At 37.6% G+C, this 18,769-nt stretch overlaps 1 protein-coding gene across 1 annotated transcript; it reads left to right on the forward strand.

Moving 5' to 3' along the window:
• Positions 1 to 2,969: 2,969 nt before the first annotated feature.
• Positions 2,970 to 17,516, forward strand: CCDC196 (coiled-coil domain containing 196). The gene is made up of 12 exons (XM_038545975.1): positions 2,970 to 3,063; positions 4,818 to 5,022; positions 5,122 to 5,274; positions 6,787 to 6,883; positions 7,748 to 7,798; positions 9,433 to 9,510; positions 9,710 to 9,790; positions 10,325 to 10,384; positions 10,966 to 11,107; positions 16,629 to 16,694; positions 17,268 to 17,269; positions 17,316 to 17,516. The coding sequence occupies exons 2-12, from the start codon at positions 4,973 to 4,975 to the stop codon at positions 17,433 to 17,435; spliced, it is 900 nt and encodes a 299-aa protein (XP_038401903.1). The 5' UTR covers positions 2,970 to 3,063; positions 4,818 to 4,972; the 3' UTR covers positions 17,436 to 17,516.
• Positions 17,517 to 18,769: the final 1,253 nt, after the last annotated feature.

The raw sequence follows: 18,769 nt of genomic DNA on the forward strand, positions 1-18,769 counted from the left end.
TGTGACTATCATAAATAAATAAAAATAAAATAAATAAAAAATAAAATAAAATTTATTATTGTAAAATTAGGTAGTTACAAGAAAACATAATTTCTGGCATATTATAATGTTGACATCTTCAAATAAATTTATGCAATGAATCTGAAAACTCATAATCCAATAACATCTAAAACCATGAATAAGCCTTTCTTTAGCAGGCAAAATTTTTATATTTTTCTCCTTTCTTTCCTTGAACTCATGTTTCCATCCCACTTCCCCCACAGAATTTTATTTAAATATAATGTATTTTATGCTTGGAAGACTTTTTTTTTATCACCTTATCATGCTTCTCTGCAAAATATGCGTGCAACATTGAAATTTTATTTCTTATTTCCTATGACCTTAAGGTTCCAACTGTTAGTTTTTTTCAGTATTACATTAGCATAATTGTTGGCAGTACACAACTAAGAAAAAATTATTTTTTTCATAAATAATTTTAGTATAACAAATTGTTTTGGAAATGCTCGTATTAACTGATGGGTAGACTGTCCCCTCCCCCCATTTAGTTCACATATTTATGGGTGAATATCACTTACCAGTAGAATAATATAGGCTTCAGCATCAATTTTATTTATATTATTTGCTTTACATATGATACTCACTGAAAAAATTTGTTTACACAAAAAAGTAGTTAGGACTGGAAGGTGTTCTCTTAGAGCAGCGTCACTGAAATCTTTGAATTCTTCCTGAATTATTATTATTATTTTTTATCTTCCTGAATTATAAGCCAAACCCATATAGTAATTTATCATCAAATCTCATTTGTAATTAATTTAAGCTGACAATTTGATTAGGTCGTCCTTCAATTTTGTTGAAAGCAAAGAATGGGAAACCACCTGACCTGTACAATAATTTGTAAACCAGTCATTAATAATCATTTCCTCTATTTAACCCCAACACCAACATTTTGAATCATGGTGAGTTTAATGCCCTTGAGGGTTTTTTTTTTTTAAAGATTTTATTTATTCATGAGAGAGAGAGAGAGGGAAGAGAGAGAGGGAGAGGCAGAAACACAGGCAGAGGGAGAAGCACGCCCCATGCAGGAGCCCAATGTGGGACTTGACCTCAGGACCCTAGGATCATGCCCTAGGCTGAAGGCAGGCGCTAAACCGCTGAGCCACCCAGGGATCCCCCTGCCTTAGAGGTTTTTAAAACACATCCCCAAAGCAAATCACTGAAGTAAGATAAACAAGTTGCCCAAGTAAGATTTCAGATGGTTGAAAGCTAATTCCATTTTAACAAGAGTAGAAAATGTAATTAAGAAAAAGGAGATGGGGAAAGTGGCCAAGGGGCATCTGCAAGCAGATCCATTTTAGTTAAGAGTACTTGTGGAAATTGAGGATCCAGCAAAAAACCCACTGGAAACCACCCTCGTTTCCTCATTTCTTGAAATGCTTTTGTGAAAGTTCACGTACCTCAGTTTGAAGATTATTGTATTGAGTATCTGAATACACTGAGAGAATGCATCACTTTCAAGAAGATTTTGAGAGTAACATAGGGAATTCAAGAGTCCTGAAATGTACCTCAATCTTCCTAACTACTTGGATTCACTCCAAATGTAGATGCAGCCTAGCTTAGGTCAGCTATAGGGAGATAAAGCAGACAACAAAGAGGTCCTAACAGCCCTCACAGGGAGATGTGGGTGATCTTTAAGACCCTACAGGTTTTGCTTATGATTTTGCCAACACTTCTCGCCACTTTACTTCACTTACTTTAGTTCATGGAATTCTTATAACGTCTTCAAGAGTTGAGGTGGCTCTGGGTCAGAAAGGACCAGAAGGTCCTCATGTTTCCTCCCTGAGGAATTCTCTAATTTTGTTGCCACAACCAAAACTGAGGGAGGGGAAATCGGAAATCTTTTTTCTCTCTCTCACTTTTTTCCCGTTAATATGAAAATAATTGCCTCTACTCTAGGAGACCTGGCTTAATTAAGCTAATCTGATTTTTTACTGGTAAAACTAACACTAAAATGTTTTTGCTCTGAGTTTTCTAATTATAGAGCAATCTCGCCTTTTCTTAACAGATACTAAAATCAAATGTTATAATGTTGGATGAGGTCATCGTGAATAGCTTGTTATAAGGCCTATTTTGGGGTACCATGCGAATTTCAGTGGATATTATACAATGACAAAGAAACAATGTTTACTGCAGGAAAAAAATACAATTTGCTACTACAATTTATCTAGACATTGGTGAATTTCCACAAGTTATTTCATAAGAAGTATGTTCACTGACCATAGTCTCCTGTTCTATCTTAGACTCCTTAAACTCAGTCCTTTCCTGGTTTCCCCTCCTAACCACCTACACTTCATTTCCCTCCCTGCATAGCCCGAACACCATGATCCACCCTCTCCTTGATGGATACTCTTACCAGCATGCTCAGCCCCCTTACTCCTTGAACTTCTGCTAGTCCATTCTGCCAAGTCGCAGCTCAGAGTCAAACAACCATCTGTTCTCCCTACTATTGCTTCTAGCTTGCCAAGTACTGCTGGAGAAATTGTATAACTGCTGATTCATGCCATGACAAATCTGCAACTCCCAAACTCACCTTGACCTTTAGCACTACTTGGCAATCTTTCACTCTTGCCTTGTTGGCTTCCTTTTCCATGGCTCAGGTGCTATTCTAATCCTCAAGTCATTGCTCTTCCCAAGTTTCCTACTATCCTTTCTCAATCAACAGATGACCTAACTTGCTATTGCAGAAAAAAATCAGTGTTCAGTTTTCCTCCTTTCCACTTCTAATGGTCATCTATATCTTCACACTCTCTACCTCTGTCCCGGAAATAATGTAGTCTATCAATTATCCCCATGCAATACTAGTTTTTAATTTTAAGCTCTTTATTATAAAGCCTGTATATATTATTACAAGACACATATTCTTCTTGGAAGTCATATTCCAAGTTGAAGAAACAGGCATTGGAATGTTAGGGAATAAAAGGTGCTGATTGGCTATAGAAAAGAGCACATCAGAATAGCAAATGTTCTTCCCCAAAGAATCATTTGCAAGCAAGGACACAAAGGAAGGTGAGTTGGGATGCTGCATGCCCATTAAGTGTTTTAAAATTCTAACATTATTCTGCCAACCAAATGTCAAGACAAAATTTAAAGAGGCCGTGCTTTAGTATCAATGCCATTTTTGTTCTCTACTATTTGCTACTACCTATATCTACAGTCTAAAAAACTAATAATAATTAGTCCACTTAGTTCCTTCTTTTAACTGTGTGGAGTTTGTTCACCCTCGTTGAACCCAAACTTTTCATGGGAACTCCTAAGACAACCGGTGTGAATTATACTTTGCTCCACCTGATATGGCTGTTCTAATTTAATGTTATATTACAGTAGCTATCATATATAACTTACAAGTGACACATATTTGCTGTAGAAAAAGTATTTGTGGAGATTGCCTAAACAGAAGTTTAGATATGTATCAGACCTAACTAGGGGCAAATCCAGGTTTTTTGGGGCCCTGAAGTGTATATAATTTGGGGAGTTCTCCTTTTCTAAATAAGAATAGAAAGTTATGGATATAAAATGAGGTATGGGGCTTTGAGAGAGGTCCGTAAAGGCTCAGAAGTTTAAGCTTCATCAGCCTCATACAAATCAGCTTTTTTGCATTTTGTATTACTTAGGGCATTATACAATCCCCCAAACCAAACCAACCAAAACCACACTAAAAAGTGAACACTTGACATGAGCCAGGATCTTCACATAATATTACATTTAATTCTCATTCAAACCTTTTTACCATTCTCATTCTTACAAAAGTGGGACCAGAGGCTTAGAGAATTTGGTTATTTGCTCATAGCTCACTTCTCACATTGAAGCCAAGATTCAAATCAAGATCTGACAAACTAAACCTTGTGTTATTTCCATTACAAAAGTCTGCCTTTAAGGTATCCCAAAACACAAAGAGGTTAAGTTACTTTGAGGATATCTTTAGAAGATGCACAGAAATGTTCAGCTAATACTTGAAATACATAAAATTGACATGACTTAATTCACACTTGAGAGCATCCTTAAAAATAGTGCCCTAAAAGTGTTTTTAAAGGGCATGAAGAAACAAATGTGTAACTCTTTGGGTTATTTTCTGCTCACTAAGTTACACAGATGAAGACAGAAGATCTTAGGGTCTAGGAGAAATGGTTCTAGCAAGGAGAGAAAAATGGGGGCAGAATCGGAATCTGGAGGTAAGAATAGAATTATAGCCTCTCAAGAAAAAGCCTAGTTATGTAAGGACATACTTGACAATATGGATTTTTCAGAAATTATGTTCTCTTGCTATGTGTCCAATATTATTCTTCCTTGCCACTGAAATATATCAAGTCTTAAAGATAGGAAAATAATGACAACTGGCTCATATATTACTCAATATTATACCCATACCTTACAGTTGCCAGTTTGGCCTCTATTTTTCAAGTGTCTCTTAGGGGTTTTCTCTCCTCCTAAGACACTTGGAGGGTAGATGTTTTGTATTTATCTTTTCCTTGCTCACAGAATCTGGCACTGTTTCCTCCATGTAATAGACACATCATGCAGGTTAATTGCCATGGAAGATAGTGTTCATGAGCTAATTTTGACTGGCCACCATTTTTTAGGAATTCTATAATATAGATGTGTTCTGATTCTATCCCATTCAATAAAGGACTTCAGAATAAAATATTGGGCATTGGTTAAAGTTAAGGCAAGATTGATCAGATATATCTAATAGTATTTTCATTCAATAAGCTGTCATTGATGTTGGAGTTACTTACAAAGACCTGTTGATTCTGTGATCTTAGGGCCATTGTGACTCAAGCTGTAACTAAAATTCAGTCCAATGCAACAGGAATTTCAAGAACAGCAGCACAAAAATGATGACTTAACTGAATGGACCAAGAAGGCACATATTTCCAAGAAGACCTCTCTATCCTTAGAGTAGAAATTTCCCTTCAAGATGGCAAGTGGTTCAAACCCTTCAGGATCTTACTTGCCCTCAAAAACAAGGTGAGTCATGGACAGAAGATGCCAAGTGGTATATCCAGAGGGAAAAGGAGGGAATCTAGTATTAACCTAGGCTAGAGGCAGATATTATTCTTCTCACAGATGTTCCAAAATAGATGACAACTACTTGAAGGAATTGAATGAGGACTTAAAGCTAAGGAAGCAGGAACTTCTAGAGATGCTAAAACCTCTTGAAGATAAGAACAATCTCTTATTCCAGAAGTTGATGTCTAACTTGGAGGAAAAACAAAGAAGGTAAGGGTTCTCTACTTAGGGTTTCCTAAAGGAGAAAAGCCTGGAAAACTTCAATCCAGAGGATTAACAATGATCATTTACATTTTTAAAAAGATTTAGACATTTAGCTATAGTAAAGAATTTGTAACCACAAAAAAGTGGCAAGTAATCCTTAATTTTTTTTAGTAAAATTAAATATGACTCAGCCCTCATCTCAAGAGGCTGTAGTTATTACTCTTTGACCCTAGAATGCTCACCCAAGAAACAGAGAAGAGCCTTAGTATTTCAGTCTAGCATGATTACACTGATAGCTCCTTATTCATGTCTGTAGAATCACTTTAAAATAGATGACTCTGTTCTTCCCATGCCAAGCAGTGAAATAGTGAAAAATCTTCTGGGCCTAGGAGTCTTCTGGATTAGGGTCTGGCCTCTCTAAATACATTAGGCAAATAAAGTCTCCACTCTAATGAGGGCATTCATTGTTCTTAGGACCCACCAACTCTGTTTCCTTTCTAGTCTGAAAGAATCTCACCTTAATGGTTCTACCTCCATTCTCTATACTTACTGTAAAGTATCTCAGGAAGCCCAGACTTTTGGAGAACAAAAGTTAGGCAGAAAGTTGTGGTCAAGCACCAGCTGCTTACAATGCGAAAACAAACATCTCTTGGGACAAGAGAACACAAAGCTTTGCTTCTCTGCTTATAATGAAGGAGGAAAACATATAATAAACAGAAACATAAATTAATGTCTTTAAAGAATAGTCTTTGACTTACTTGGTATTGATTCAGATTTTGTTAGAAACTTCTTGATGGAGATCCCTGGGTGGCGCAGCGGTTTGGCGCCTGCCTTTGGCCCAGGGCGCGATCCTGGAGACCCGGGATGGAATCCTACGTCAGGCTCCCGGTGCTTGGAGCCTGCTTCTCCCTCTGCCTATGTCTCTGCCTCTCTCTCTCTCTCTGTGACTATCATAAATAAATAAAAATTAAAAAAAAAAAAAAAGAAACTTCTTGATGGCTTGGATTGTATGTTAGGAGCTACCATAAGGACATAAGTGCTTTTTCCAACTAACTCAAATATCTTTTATATGGAGAAACAATACAAACAGAGATGGGGTAGAGCACAATTCTGGGATTTATGCTGAAGACAACAGATTCTTTGACCTCCTCCTTTACAAGGGCAAAATCATTCTTTCCAATTCAAAAGCCATACACCAAACATTTTTCTGAATAGATGAAGAAGACCCTCACTGGCTGCTGGACACCTAAGTTTTGAACATTATTAAACACAGAATTCATTATAAAGCACATAGTTATGGCAAATGTTGATTGGGGATGAACTCATCCTAAAGAGACCTTCTATGTCCAGAAGGAATTCCATAACTCCTGTGATTTCAGCACCCAATTCATTCCCATGGTCGAGTATTTTCTGACTGCTTGAGAATATTAATATTACTCTTTAGGAAATACTATGTTTTTTTATTTATTTTTATTTTTGGAAATACTATGTTTTGTGATGTATTTCTCTTCCTTCTAGCCTGCAGATCATGAGGCAGATCATGGCAGGGAAGGGGAGTGAAGAATCCTCAGTGGTGGAGCTCATTAAGGAAGCAGAGGAGATGAAGCAGAATCTGGTAAGAGGTTGGTGGGCACTCCAAGGGAATGGCCTCCTGAAGGAGGCTTAATTCAATTGCTATCATCAGATGTGGAAGGGAAGATGGAGAACTCATCTCTAGCATCTGAGGCTCCAATACTTATTCTCCTTGATCTAGAAAGGAGTCAGATGAAATGTTGGGCAGACTCAGGACTAGCTAGCAAAAAATCTGTTTCTTTGACTTTTAAAAACTTCATCTAGGGCAGCCCCCGTGGCGCAGCGGTTTAGCGCCGCCTGCAGCCCAGGGCGTGATCGGAGACCCTGGATCGAATCCCACGTCAGGCAGAAGATGCCTGCTTCTCCCTCTGCCTGTGTCTCTGCCTCTCTCTCTCTCTGTCTCTATGAATAAATAAATAAAATCTTTTAAAAAACCTTTTCATCCAGAGATTAGAAATACAAGCATATTAGTGCTTCACATTTCATAAAGAATAGAAAATACCAAAGTAAAATAAGAGAAATAGTTTGTTTTGGGAGACTCAAGATTTTTAAAAACCAACAAGGTAAAGGATCTTAAAAATTAGCAATTAGTGGTCTAAGCCCCAAAGTAATTGCTGTATGATCAGAACATCTTAAGTGTTGTGTGAGGGACTCATTTCTATTGATATGATACTATAATAACCTTAATTATAATTATTATTCAAAATTATTATTATTTTTGTATTATCATCATCAAACTCGTCTCACATGTTCCTAGATTTTGGGCTAGACCTATTTATTGCCATCCTGTATAGTTTGCTATATATCAACATCCCCATCCCTTTCCCCTCATTATTTAATAATTTCTTCCAACTTCTCTTTAATAACTGGACAAACATGTGTCTATTTGGTCCCCCCCCCCCAACAGGAAAGGAAAAACAAGATGCTTTGGAAGGAAATGGAGATGCTATGGAACAAGGTGTGCTTCTAAGGATCTCTTGATAGTATTGTCTTACAGACCCTAATTCAAAGAACTTCCCTTTCTTCTGGTCCCTGTTCTCATTTTGTCATGTCCCTGCTTTCACCCATGCCTCATTCCAATCTTTGCACAGCAACCAAAGTGATATTTTTGAAATCAATCAAATCATGTCACTTTCCTTATGGAAATCATTTGTAGCTGCTCCTTATTGTGACAAAATATGGCTGTTGCCTACCTCCCTCCTCTCAAGGAAGTTCTCTCCTTACTTTCTATGCAACCACCACACTGGCCTCCTTGTGCATTCTCAGACATGCCAGACCTTTCTTATCTCAAGGTTTTTGCTCTTGCTTTATCCCTGGCCTTTAATACTATTTTCTTTTGGTTAACTCATTCTTATTCTTCAGGTCTCTGCTTAAATGGCCCTCCTTGTTTAACCCACCTAAAATAGGACACTCATCCCCTACTTTCTATTATATAATTCTGTTCATGTCCTCTATAGCACTCTTTATAATTAAGCTTATTATTTTCACTTTTTTATTATTATTATACTTGTTTCTTGTCTCCCTGACCTCCTTTGGAATACAAGTTCCTCCAGTTTCTTGACTGCTTTATTCATCTCTGACTCTCTAACATGTAGCACAATGCTTGGAACATAGTAGACAATAAATGTTAAGTTGAATGAATGAATGTATGAATTCTAATTCTCCTATGATTTTGCAACAATCACTGCATTGTTTAAAATATAAGAGTAGGACCTTTTGCTGGGAAACTAGGTAGGGAGATGGAAGTTCCTTTGTGGACTAAGTCCTTGAGATCCATGTGCTCTTTCATAGAAGAACAGATTGTGCCTTGCGATATAAACAGTATATGGTGTGATCTCTGTTTTTTTCATCTGACCTTCCCACAAATAATCAGGATACCATCAAGCCCTGCTTTTGACCTGAGATCTGCTCCTACTTCTCAGAGGCAGCTACAAATCAGTTCTATGAATTGTCAATTTTAGTTCTTGATTTTTGAGTCCTTGTAATAGGAAATGTGCCAGCACAATTCCTCTATCAAAATCTAGCTTCTCCAAAGCTCCCAAAAGATTTTTTATAAAACATGTCCACATACCTTAGCTTGTGATTGGCTTTCCCTACTCATAATTTTAGACAGTGAGAAATGGAGAGAGGACAGTATGCCCAGTGGTTAAGAACATTGGTTTCAGAGTCCACAAGACCTGGTTCAGATTCCAGCTCTGTACTCTTCTAGCTGTAGGACCCTAAATAAATGACTTAGCCTCTCCAAATCTTTTTTTTTTTTCATTTATAAAGTGGAAATAAAAATAGTCCTGTGAGGATTAAATGAGAAAGTTTATAATGTAGTATTGTAAATAAGTAATGTGTAAGTAGCTTACAGTAGTGATGGCAGAGTTAATAAGGGTAGAGTTAATAGATTTTATTATTATAAGGTACACTCAAGAGACCAAATGGAAGGGCTTGTTCCATTCTGAACCCCATTTGGTAGTATACTTTTCATGTCAAACTCTGACAGATTGCTGACTGGCAGAAACCAAAAGCCTTGACTTATATTGGTTTTCCACTTCCCTCATTAATTCCCACTAATTTAAAGCTTTGCCAAAATGTTTCTTACAGACATTCGATACAGAAGACCTTGGTGATCAACAAAAAGCACCACAGATAAAAAACAAAGCAGACTTGCAGGATGGGAAGGCAAGTGGACTACATAGTACTTGGAATTTCATCGGTTGTTGAGGCCACACTGCTGGAAACAGCCTATTGACAATCAGGGCTAATTTGGCCAGATAGTTAGAATTTGGGCATTTAGGTTACGTTGGATTTATTGTCTGCTGAGATATTATACTTCTTTCCTGGGATATTCTATTCCTTTAGCTCTCTGCTTTTATTCTAGGTTCTCAAAACCCCCTCATTACTTAAGAAGACCAAAAACGAACTGGAGATATGTGCAGAGAAACTGAAGGAGAAAAGAAAGGTAGGGTGACCTTTCTGAATGGTAGCAGCTTTTAGAGCTGATAGATTAAAATTTTTAATGTAGCAGTAGCCTGTCTAAATTACTGTGTGCTTCTGAACTGATAGAAATTTTATAGGAGATCTAGTTCCCTTGGGATATTATATTTGAATCAGAGTGACACTGAAAGTTTCTGGGAAATCATGTTAGCGAGGGCAAAGTAGGAGAAACGAAATCAACAATGACAACTCCATAATGACTATGTGATGTCAAAATAATAGCTAATTTGTTTTTGAACATTTATTTAGAAGCATTATGCTTATATCTAATCTTCCTACAGCAAACTTATTCATAAAAATGATTCTATTCATTTAGCTTTTAGCTTTTGGAGCACGGATTATACAGGTGAGGCCCTACTGAAAGGACTTAACAGTTGAAACCAGTTTATGAGTGAATCTATGACACTGTACTTTTGCTATGAAGTCTTTGAAGTATATTGAGAACACTGATTTCTGATCTCAATTTACTTTGTCACCCAGAGGCTCTTTCTTCCACCAGGAAAAGCAACAGAGGAAAATGGAATGGGTCAGGTACCAGGAACAAGCCAACATCCTTCAGGTACTAAGATCTTCCAAGGCTGGACATGGCATACAATTTCATTCACATAATATAAAGTCTTTTATTTTCATCATATTCATATTCATCCCAATTCCCACTTTTGAATTACCAATTATCATGCTAAAATAAGTGTTTCATGAGGAGATAGCTGCAGAGACCTATAACTAACTTCACCTTGAATAACTTAAATACATTTTTTCCCTATAATCTTGATTTTGTTCTATTTGAAATGGGGGGAAAATCACAAATACTTTCTGCCCAACTTTATTTTTTTTAAAGATTTTATTTATTTATTCATGAGAGACAGAGAGAGAGAGAGAGAGAGGCAGAGACACAGGCAGAGGAAGAAGCAGGCTCCATGCAGGGAGCCCGATGTGGGATTTGATCCCAGGACTCCAGGATCATGCCCTGGGGTGAAGGCAGGCACTAAACCGCTGAGCCACGCAGGGATCCCCTCTGCCCAACTTTAAAGACTGAATATGATGGGATCGTTTTAAACTTCTAAGCAAAAAGGATTCAGGTAACAGGTGCTTTCGAGAAGGCAGTACTATATGAGTAGTTTCGAAAATGTTCTATTGTAGAATGACTTTAATGGCAAAGTGATTGAGCTGAGAATTGAAGCCTTGAAGAACTACCAGAAGGCCAATGACCTGAAATTATCACTATACTTACAGCAGAATTTGGAACCAAAGCAAGCATATTTTCATCTTCCTGGGTCCCGAGGTAGGTGGAGTATCATAGGTACATACTTTGAGGTTTTATTTTATTTTACAGTGAAAATTCCATTACTTATATAGTGATCAACACAATGCCTGTCACACAGTAAATTAAATGTTAGTAGTGATATAATAAATTTTATCACTATTGTTATTATTACTCAGAAGCTCTTGGAAAGTAAGGATTCCTCCAGAGGAAATGAAATTTTCTTTTGTAAAGACTAAGTCACATATTATGTACTTAGTATAAGTACTTCGTATAAAATTGGTGCCTGATGAAATATTAGTTTCCTCCCCACTTGCACCCCTTTCCTAGGAATTATTGTAGTTTGGTCTCATGAATCTTATTGGAATAGCTCTGCTATTTCAGAACAGAAGCCCAATGAGATAGTCATCTGACAGTGGTTGTGAGTTTCACCAATCCAGATATTCCTCCGAGATTTTCAACGTTTCCCCCACAAAGAATTTATGGCATCATTAAAGGAAATTGTATAGTTTACCACAAAAAAAGAAATAAAGGGATGGCTTTTAAGGAGCAGGACAAAGAGTTCTTAAATTTTCAGAGATCTATGAATCTGAACTCTGTATTTTAAAGAAAGCACATGCAGTGAAAAATCATGGTTAGGCGATGACAATGTTTTATCAATATCAGAGTCAATATGTGTATCCCTCATTGCCGTTTTTTTTTTTTTTTTTAGATTTTTAAAAGTTTATTTATTTGAGAGAGAGAGAGAGCTCCAGCAAGAGAGAGCATGAGTAGGTGGGAGGGGGAGTGGGATAAGCAGGCTCCCCACTGAGTAGGGAGCCTGACTCAGGGCTCCATCCCAGGACCCCTGGGATCTGGACCTGAGCTGAAGGTAGATGCTTAACCAACTGAGTCACCCAGGTGCCCCTCTATATCTCTGAGTTCTTCTCAATCTTATTCCACAGAGGGCTTGAACAGCTGATAAAATCACACACAGCACATAAGATTAAATAAATAGATGAGTAAATCAAGCCAAAGGGGAAATAAGTTAAAACCAGGTAAACACATGAAAATGTATAATGAAAGTGCTATATAATAGTTGGTAGAAGTTGGCTTCAAACTTGGTTCTGGATTTCTCAGAAAAAGAAACAGATTTATGGTGTTCACAAAATAATAATAAACCATTTGCTCAAGAAATATTGCTTTTACTAGTACTAAAAACAGAGAAATTTCTCCTCCATGGAGACAGGACACTGAATGTGTTATAGTAGGTAATATCCTCGATAATATATTTTTTAAATATTTTATTTATTTATTCATGAGAGACACAGAGAGAGGCAGAGATAAGCAGAAGGAGGCAAAGGAGAAGCTCCTTCCTGAGGGGAGCCTGATGTGGGACTCCATCCCAGGACCCCAGGATCATGCCCTGAGCCAAAGGCAGACGCTGAACTACAAGCCACCCAGGTGTCCCCTCAATGATATTTCTAAAATGAATTCAGAATCTAAATTTCCTAGGCTGTTCCTTATCTTTTTGTTGGCAGAATCTAATAAAAAATATTAACTTGAAATTTTTAAAAAAGCAATGGTCAATTCAAGATGATTTGGTCCAGGTACATAGCACTGGCATTCTGACTTGACCCATATTTATAATTTACAAAATCTGGAAGGCTGGATCGACTACCCATCCTTTAGTCAGTGTTCCACTTATATTTTTTCTTTTTTAAAAACAATATTTCATTTTCAATGAATCTCCACACTCAATGTGGGGCTCAAACTCATGACCCCAAGATCAAGAGTCACATGCTGTATGAACTGAGCCAGCTGGGTGCCCTTGACTTTGTTTTACTAGGAATTGAACAGCAGAAAGCTTAAGATTTTCTTCTCAAATAAGAACCTAGAATATAGTCAGAAGCAATAATAAGCCATCAAGGTGTAAATTAAAAAGATGGAGGAGATGAGGGTATGAGAACAAATCCTTGTATTACTTTGTTTACAATTAGCTGATGGTCATCTAGAGAGATTATTTCCATAATCGAAAGTAAACTTGATAAGCATACTGAAAACCAAATTTTAGTGTTCTAACCAGATGCTAAAGCCTGAGGTCTGTTTTATCTTTATTAGGAAGTGAGATTAGCAAGATGTAGAGTTTTAAAGAAAACCGGCAAACAAACTGAAACTTTCTCCTTGAGGCCTCAAGTTTGAAGAATTGAAAAGGGAGTAATTTTCTCACTGTGATTTACATAATATTTAATGATATGTTCTAGCACCTCCTAAATATATCTCAGTTGCCACTCAAAAGTCATCTTGCCATCAAATTTTTAGAAACAGTATTTTAATGGAAAAAGCACTGGATTTAGAATCAGATATATGAGTTGCAGGCCTTATTCTGAAGCTAAACAGTTAAATAACCTGGGCAAGTCATTGAGTTTCAGTTTTTTTCTTTGTCTAAAATAATCAAAACATATTATAGAGCATGTTGAAAGCATGTGGTTTTGTGTAATGCTCACGATGACTCTATGGGGTAGGTGTGATTGAACAAGAAACTAGTTTAGAGAAGCCAAGCTTCTGGTTTCTGTATCCAAAGCTCATCTCCTAGAATGTGCAGAAAGTGGCAGTGTTAAGGTATGGGATATCTCATCCCTCTTCCACCTCTAAAGGCTATGATTTAAATCCGCACTTATCACCGTTTAATGTATAATCCTCCCAATGAAGAGAACATACTCCCTGAGGGTAATTTGTTCTGTAGTAAAACAGTTCAAAATAGGTTGACAGTTTGTAATTCTGCATTTACTCCAGTAGGTGGCACCAATCACATCCAGGCTTCTAGTCCACAAATGGTGATTCAGGAACCCTGAAATACTGTGGGACAGATTGGTCTTCTACTACTCTTAGGACAAAATGTGCTACATATATATATCAAATGAAAAAAAAAAAAAACATTGCTGTTTTCTGCCATGCTCTGTTGCACTGAGGTGTAAAACTGGCAGCCTTGGTTAGACCTTACTAAATTCAGAATTTTACTGTACAATCCTTACCTGCTATACTACTCCCTGAACTGTAGTTCCCTCCATTCTAAAAACATCCGCTGTCCACTTCCTCCACAATCTCTATATAATACTGTTTCTTTCAACCACAGAGAAATCGGGTAATTGGGACACTAAATTATAAAATGAGTTGGGCAATTATACAAGGCGGTGATTTTTTGAAGTTTAAGTGGTAAATAAATATTCCTACAGATGGCTCATTTTCCTCTCATTTCAAATGAATTTGGTTTCACAAACCTGTCTTAAAGGATGAAATATAGTTTTGGACAAACCTCCCAGCAAATCCGGGTACAGGTTCTTTTGTTCCAGATGTTTCCAAGTAGAGGAAATGTTTCTCCCACTGCTCTTGGCCAAGAATCCCTTCTCCCACATCAACTATCCTGTGTGCTGGTTGGCTGTGTTGCAGTGGTGTGAACTATTTGGTTGGCAAAATACAATCCCAAGTTAATATTAGTTTGTTACACTTTAATCAATCCCTACTTTCAAATTCTCTTGAGGGTCTGATTACAGCATCACCACTATTCAGTCTAATCTGGCATACGCTTCACTTAGTCTTATAGAAGGGAAAAACATTTTACACCAAGTGAGTGCCTTCTGGGAACGGGTCACATTTGAAGGGATTTACTTTCCCACCAGTGTAAAATTACAATTTGACCCAGGCTGTGTAACAGCCGTTCCCTGGCTTCTGTAGAGTTAAGAGAACAGTTTGTGGCCTTTGGCAGCCACCTATCTTAGAGAGCACAGGCAAGAAGTAATCTTCAAATTCAGGTGAATTCTCATCATGCCTTCAGGTAGTTTAAGAAGTTTATCTTCAGTAATAATATGAATGACGATAAGACATTTGATTCTGATAGAAGACTTCTTTGCTCTCCTCCCCTCCCCCCCACCAAACTCATACTCTTGGCATTTCCTTGAGCTCTTTTGAGAAGAAGCTGAAGGTTGGATGTGAATATTTTGCTACACTTATAAATTCAGATGAAAGCCCAGTGAGGTGGGAAATGAATACTCTTGAGACCTTATTTATTCTCGAACTCCCTGCATTCTCAAAGCAAGTCATTCTTCCTAGCTTTAACCTTTAGTTCACTTTAGTATGACTCTTCCTAGTGGCTGAAATATACTCCAGTAGGTGCTGCCGAAAGGAAAATAGTAGTGTTAAGTTAAAATGCTGAAAGGCAGGATGCTCAAATCTGGGTCCTTGATAAACAGCAATGCTCCCAAATGCAGGCTTTTTAAAGCTTTGAGGCGACTTTGAATCTTTTGAATGTCCAAGTTAGGTTTATGGTATAGTATAGTAGTCCTTTGTAGTAGTTACTATAGTAACTAATAGTACGTTATGAAATTAATTTCTAAATAAGTTTTTTTTCACTTTCTATAAAATCCCACAGAAATCCAGAGGGAGAATAAAATTCTTCTTTCCTAAATATAAACTTTGAAGGTTGAAAAAAATAAACTGTATCTTTATTTTTTTTAATTAAAAAAATATTTTATTTATTTATTTATTCATGAGAGACACAGAGAGAGGCAGAGACACAGGCAGAGGGAGAAGCAGGCTCCCAGCAGGGAGCCTGCTACAGGACTCAATCCCAGGACTCTGGGATCATGACCAGAGTCAAAGGCACATGCTCAACCACTGAGCCACCCAAGTACCCCATCTGTACCTTTATTACTACTATGATTATTTCAATGAGTGACAATAGCTTCCAAACTTTTTTATGTCACACGCTTTGGAAATTCAGCAGGATTATTAGGGTAGCATTGTCATATTTAGCAAATAGAAAGAGAATGCTTGGTTAAATTTGAATTGCAGGTAGTTAGCTTTTTAATATAAGTATATCCCAAACATTTCATGGGACATACTTATACTAAAAATTATTTTGATGTTAATTGAAATCCAAATGTAACTGGGTAGCCTAATAACTAACCTAGTACAGATTCACTACTGAGCCTATTTAGCATCCTCTAATTCTTCCTTTTTCTCCTTTTTATTGACTCCCTTCTCCTTCTCTATCTCAGTCTATGCTTGTCATCCTGCCACCTCGTTTTCATCCCTATGCCTACTTTATCTTTTTGTTTGTTTTCCACTATCCATAGTTGGCCATTTTTATGGAATATATATCTGAGTTATCTGAGGGTGTGTATATCTATGAATATGATTTTCATCCCATCTCTTCATTTAAAAGTTGTATTAAAAGTATATTTTGTGGGTTCTCAAATTAAATTGTTTCTGCTTGCATATAATCCTCAAATGATTTTCTTCCCCCTGTGAGACATGAACCCTCAGCAGAAAAAGTTTAGCACTCCAAATGGCAAATATTAAAAATACTGTTTGAAGTTATTCTAAAATAACTTAGGAAATCCACATTAATGCTAATACCAGAGTCATTCCCACAGTGATGCAATGATATGGTGTGTAATGTGTGATGAATATTAGTACCCTTGCAACTCAAAATAAAACCAGATTTTGTTTTGTTTTGTTTTGTTTTCCTCAAAGAAAGCTCTCATTTTCCTGTTTCCACTAGGTACTATGAGCAATACAACTACAGGCAGAGCAGCTACCAGTAAAAATGAATCGAAGAATTCATGTGGTAAGAATTACTTTCATTTTCAAAATGATTTTATTTTATATATATATATATTTTTTTTTTTTTTTAAGATTTATTTATTTATTTATTCATGGAGACACACACAGAGGCAGAGACGCAAGCAGAGGAAGAAGCAGGCCCCATGCAGGGAGCCGATGTGGGACTCGATTCTGGGTCTCCAGGATCATGCCCTGGACCAAAGGCGGCGCTAAACCTCTGAGCCACCCGGGCTGCCCTCAAAATGATTTTAAAGGCTAGCATAGATAATGGGTGCAGATTTTTGGAATTTATTTATTTATTTAAAGATTTATTGATTTATTTCAGATAAAGAGAAGGGGGAGGAGGGGAGGGCCAGAAGGAGAGGGAGAAAGAGAATCCCAAACAGACTCCTCACTGAATGCAGAGCCCTATATGGGGCTGGATCCCACGACCCAGGATCTTGACCTGATCTGAAAATCAAGAGTCAGCTGCTCAACAAACTGAGCCACCTAGATGTCCCTGGAATTTATTTTTTATACATTCTAATTTAGTATTTTTAGGGATACAAAGTGAATGCCAAGGCACTTGATGTTTTAGCTGTTTTTTGTTTTTGTGTGTGTGGTTTTTTCCTCCTCTTTGTTGTAGAGAATTCTGGAATCAAAGACCTACACAGAACAACAAGGAGCTAAAGGAAGTCAGTTTGATGATATAGGAAAGAGGCTCTTTTTTCTGAGGTCACTGCCAGATGAAGCTGTGAAGGATTAGAAGGATTTCACTCCATTTGCTTTGGACAGATTTAAAGTCTTAAGCACAGCCATTTGTGTTAATTAAAATCTCTTAAACCTTTGTTTTAGTGCTGTTGACTCTGTCCCCACCAAACTGGGAGGAAATGCAAGTTAGATGCTTGACCTTAAGTATGTCAGGAATTTAGTCATTTAGGGATTTTAAAACAGTCTCTGATTATTTTGATAGGTTTTGATTTTGAAATAGCTAGATTCAAACCACATTTTATATTGTTAACAAGTCCGTAAGAAGCTATTCTCTCCACCTCTGAAATGTTTCATTCTAGGCAGATCTATCACTAGCATATAAGCGAAAGTAGGAACAAAATAAGGAAAATTATATGCCGTACAGTTCTCTTACTCTCTCCCTTACCATTGTGGAGACTGAGAAAAATTTAGGCCATCCCACCTAAAGTTTAGCATTAGCACAAGTACAGCCATCTTAGGCCCCTGTGAATAAGAGCTGAACTTTACTGGAAAAACTGCAGAATGTCCTCAATATCCTTGGCAGGGAATCCCATATCAGAAAGACAACAGAGCCCACGCCTGTGGTAGAAAGTCCCCTATTATTTTTTTTTAATTATTTTATTTTATTTATTTATGATAGGCACACAGTGAGAGAGAGAGGCAGAGACATAGGCAGAGGGAGAAGCAGGCTCCATGCACTGGGAGCCCGACGTGGGATTCGATCCCCGGTCTCCAGGATCACGCCCTGGGCCAAAGGCAGGCGCTAAACCGCTGCGCCATCCAGGGATCCCGAAAGTCCCCTATTAGAATGAGAACAGAGCTCAATGCCCTTAAGCCCCATATCAGAATGTAAACAGAACTTGAGAAATTCCTCCACCCCTTCTGAAAAATCCCCTAGACCAGCCTATAAAAAACCCAGCTGTAACCCACTTCGGGGTCCAAGTCCCTGCTCTGCTGAGTTGGGTGTACTTGGACCCAAGCTCGAGCTTGCTAATAAACCCTCATGCGCTTGCATCGGTGTTGGCTCCTTGGTGGTTTCTCGGATTCGCAATCTTGGGCACAACACCATGTCCACCTGCCCTGTTGATTCTGCCTCCTAGTTATCTTTGTCTTTGAATACTTTCTACTTTCCTATCTTCTACCTGCTACTGTTTTAGTTCAGGCTCTCTTTCCTGCTTAGATTACCACAGCCTCTTAATTGGTTTCCCCACTTCTAGTCCCTCTAACCCATCTTCCACAGCAACTGAAGAGGTGTTTTTCTCAAAGAGAAATGAGATCAAATCTCTTTTCTCCTGGCTTTCCATTGACTTTAGTATAAAGTCCTTCAGAGACCATATAATGATCTGCCTC

The sequence above is a fragment of the Canis lupus genome, chromosome 8 (genome assembly GCF_011100685.1).
Source record: "Canis lupus familiaris isolate Mischka breed German Shepherd chromosome 8, alternate assembly UU_Cfam_GSD_1.0, whole genome shotgun sequence".
NCBI classification, from domain to species: domain Eukaryota; kingdom Metazoa; phylum Chordata; class Mammalia; order Carnivora; family Canidae; genus Canis; species Canis lupus.

What these genes read in the sequence shown, in the direction of transcription:
- CCDC196 (XM_038545975.1), top strand. Translation starts at nt 4,973, where the DNA reads ATGGCAAGTGGTTCAAACCCTTCAGGATCTTACTTGCCCTCAAAAACA. An exon ending in TGGAGATGCTATGGAACAAG is followed by an intron (nt 7,799 to 9,432) that starts GTGTGCTTCTAA and finishes TGTTTCTTACAG; the next exon opens with ACATTCGATACAGAAGACCT. An exon ending in TCATCTTCCTGGGTCCCGAG is followed by an intron (nt 11,108 to 16,628) that starts GTAGGTGGAGTA and finishes TGTTTCCACTAG; the next exon opens with GTACTATGAGCAATACAACT.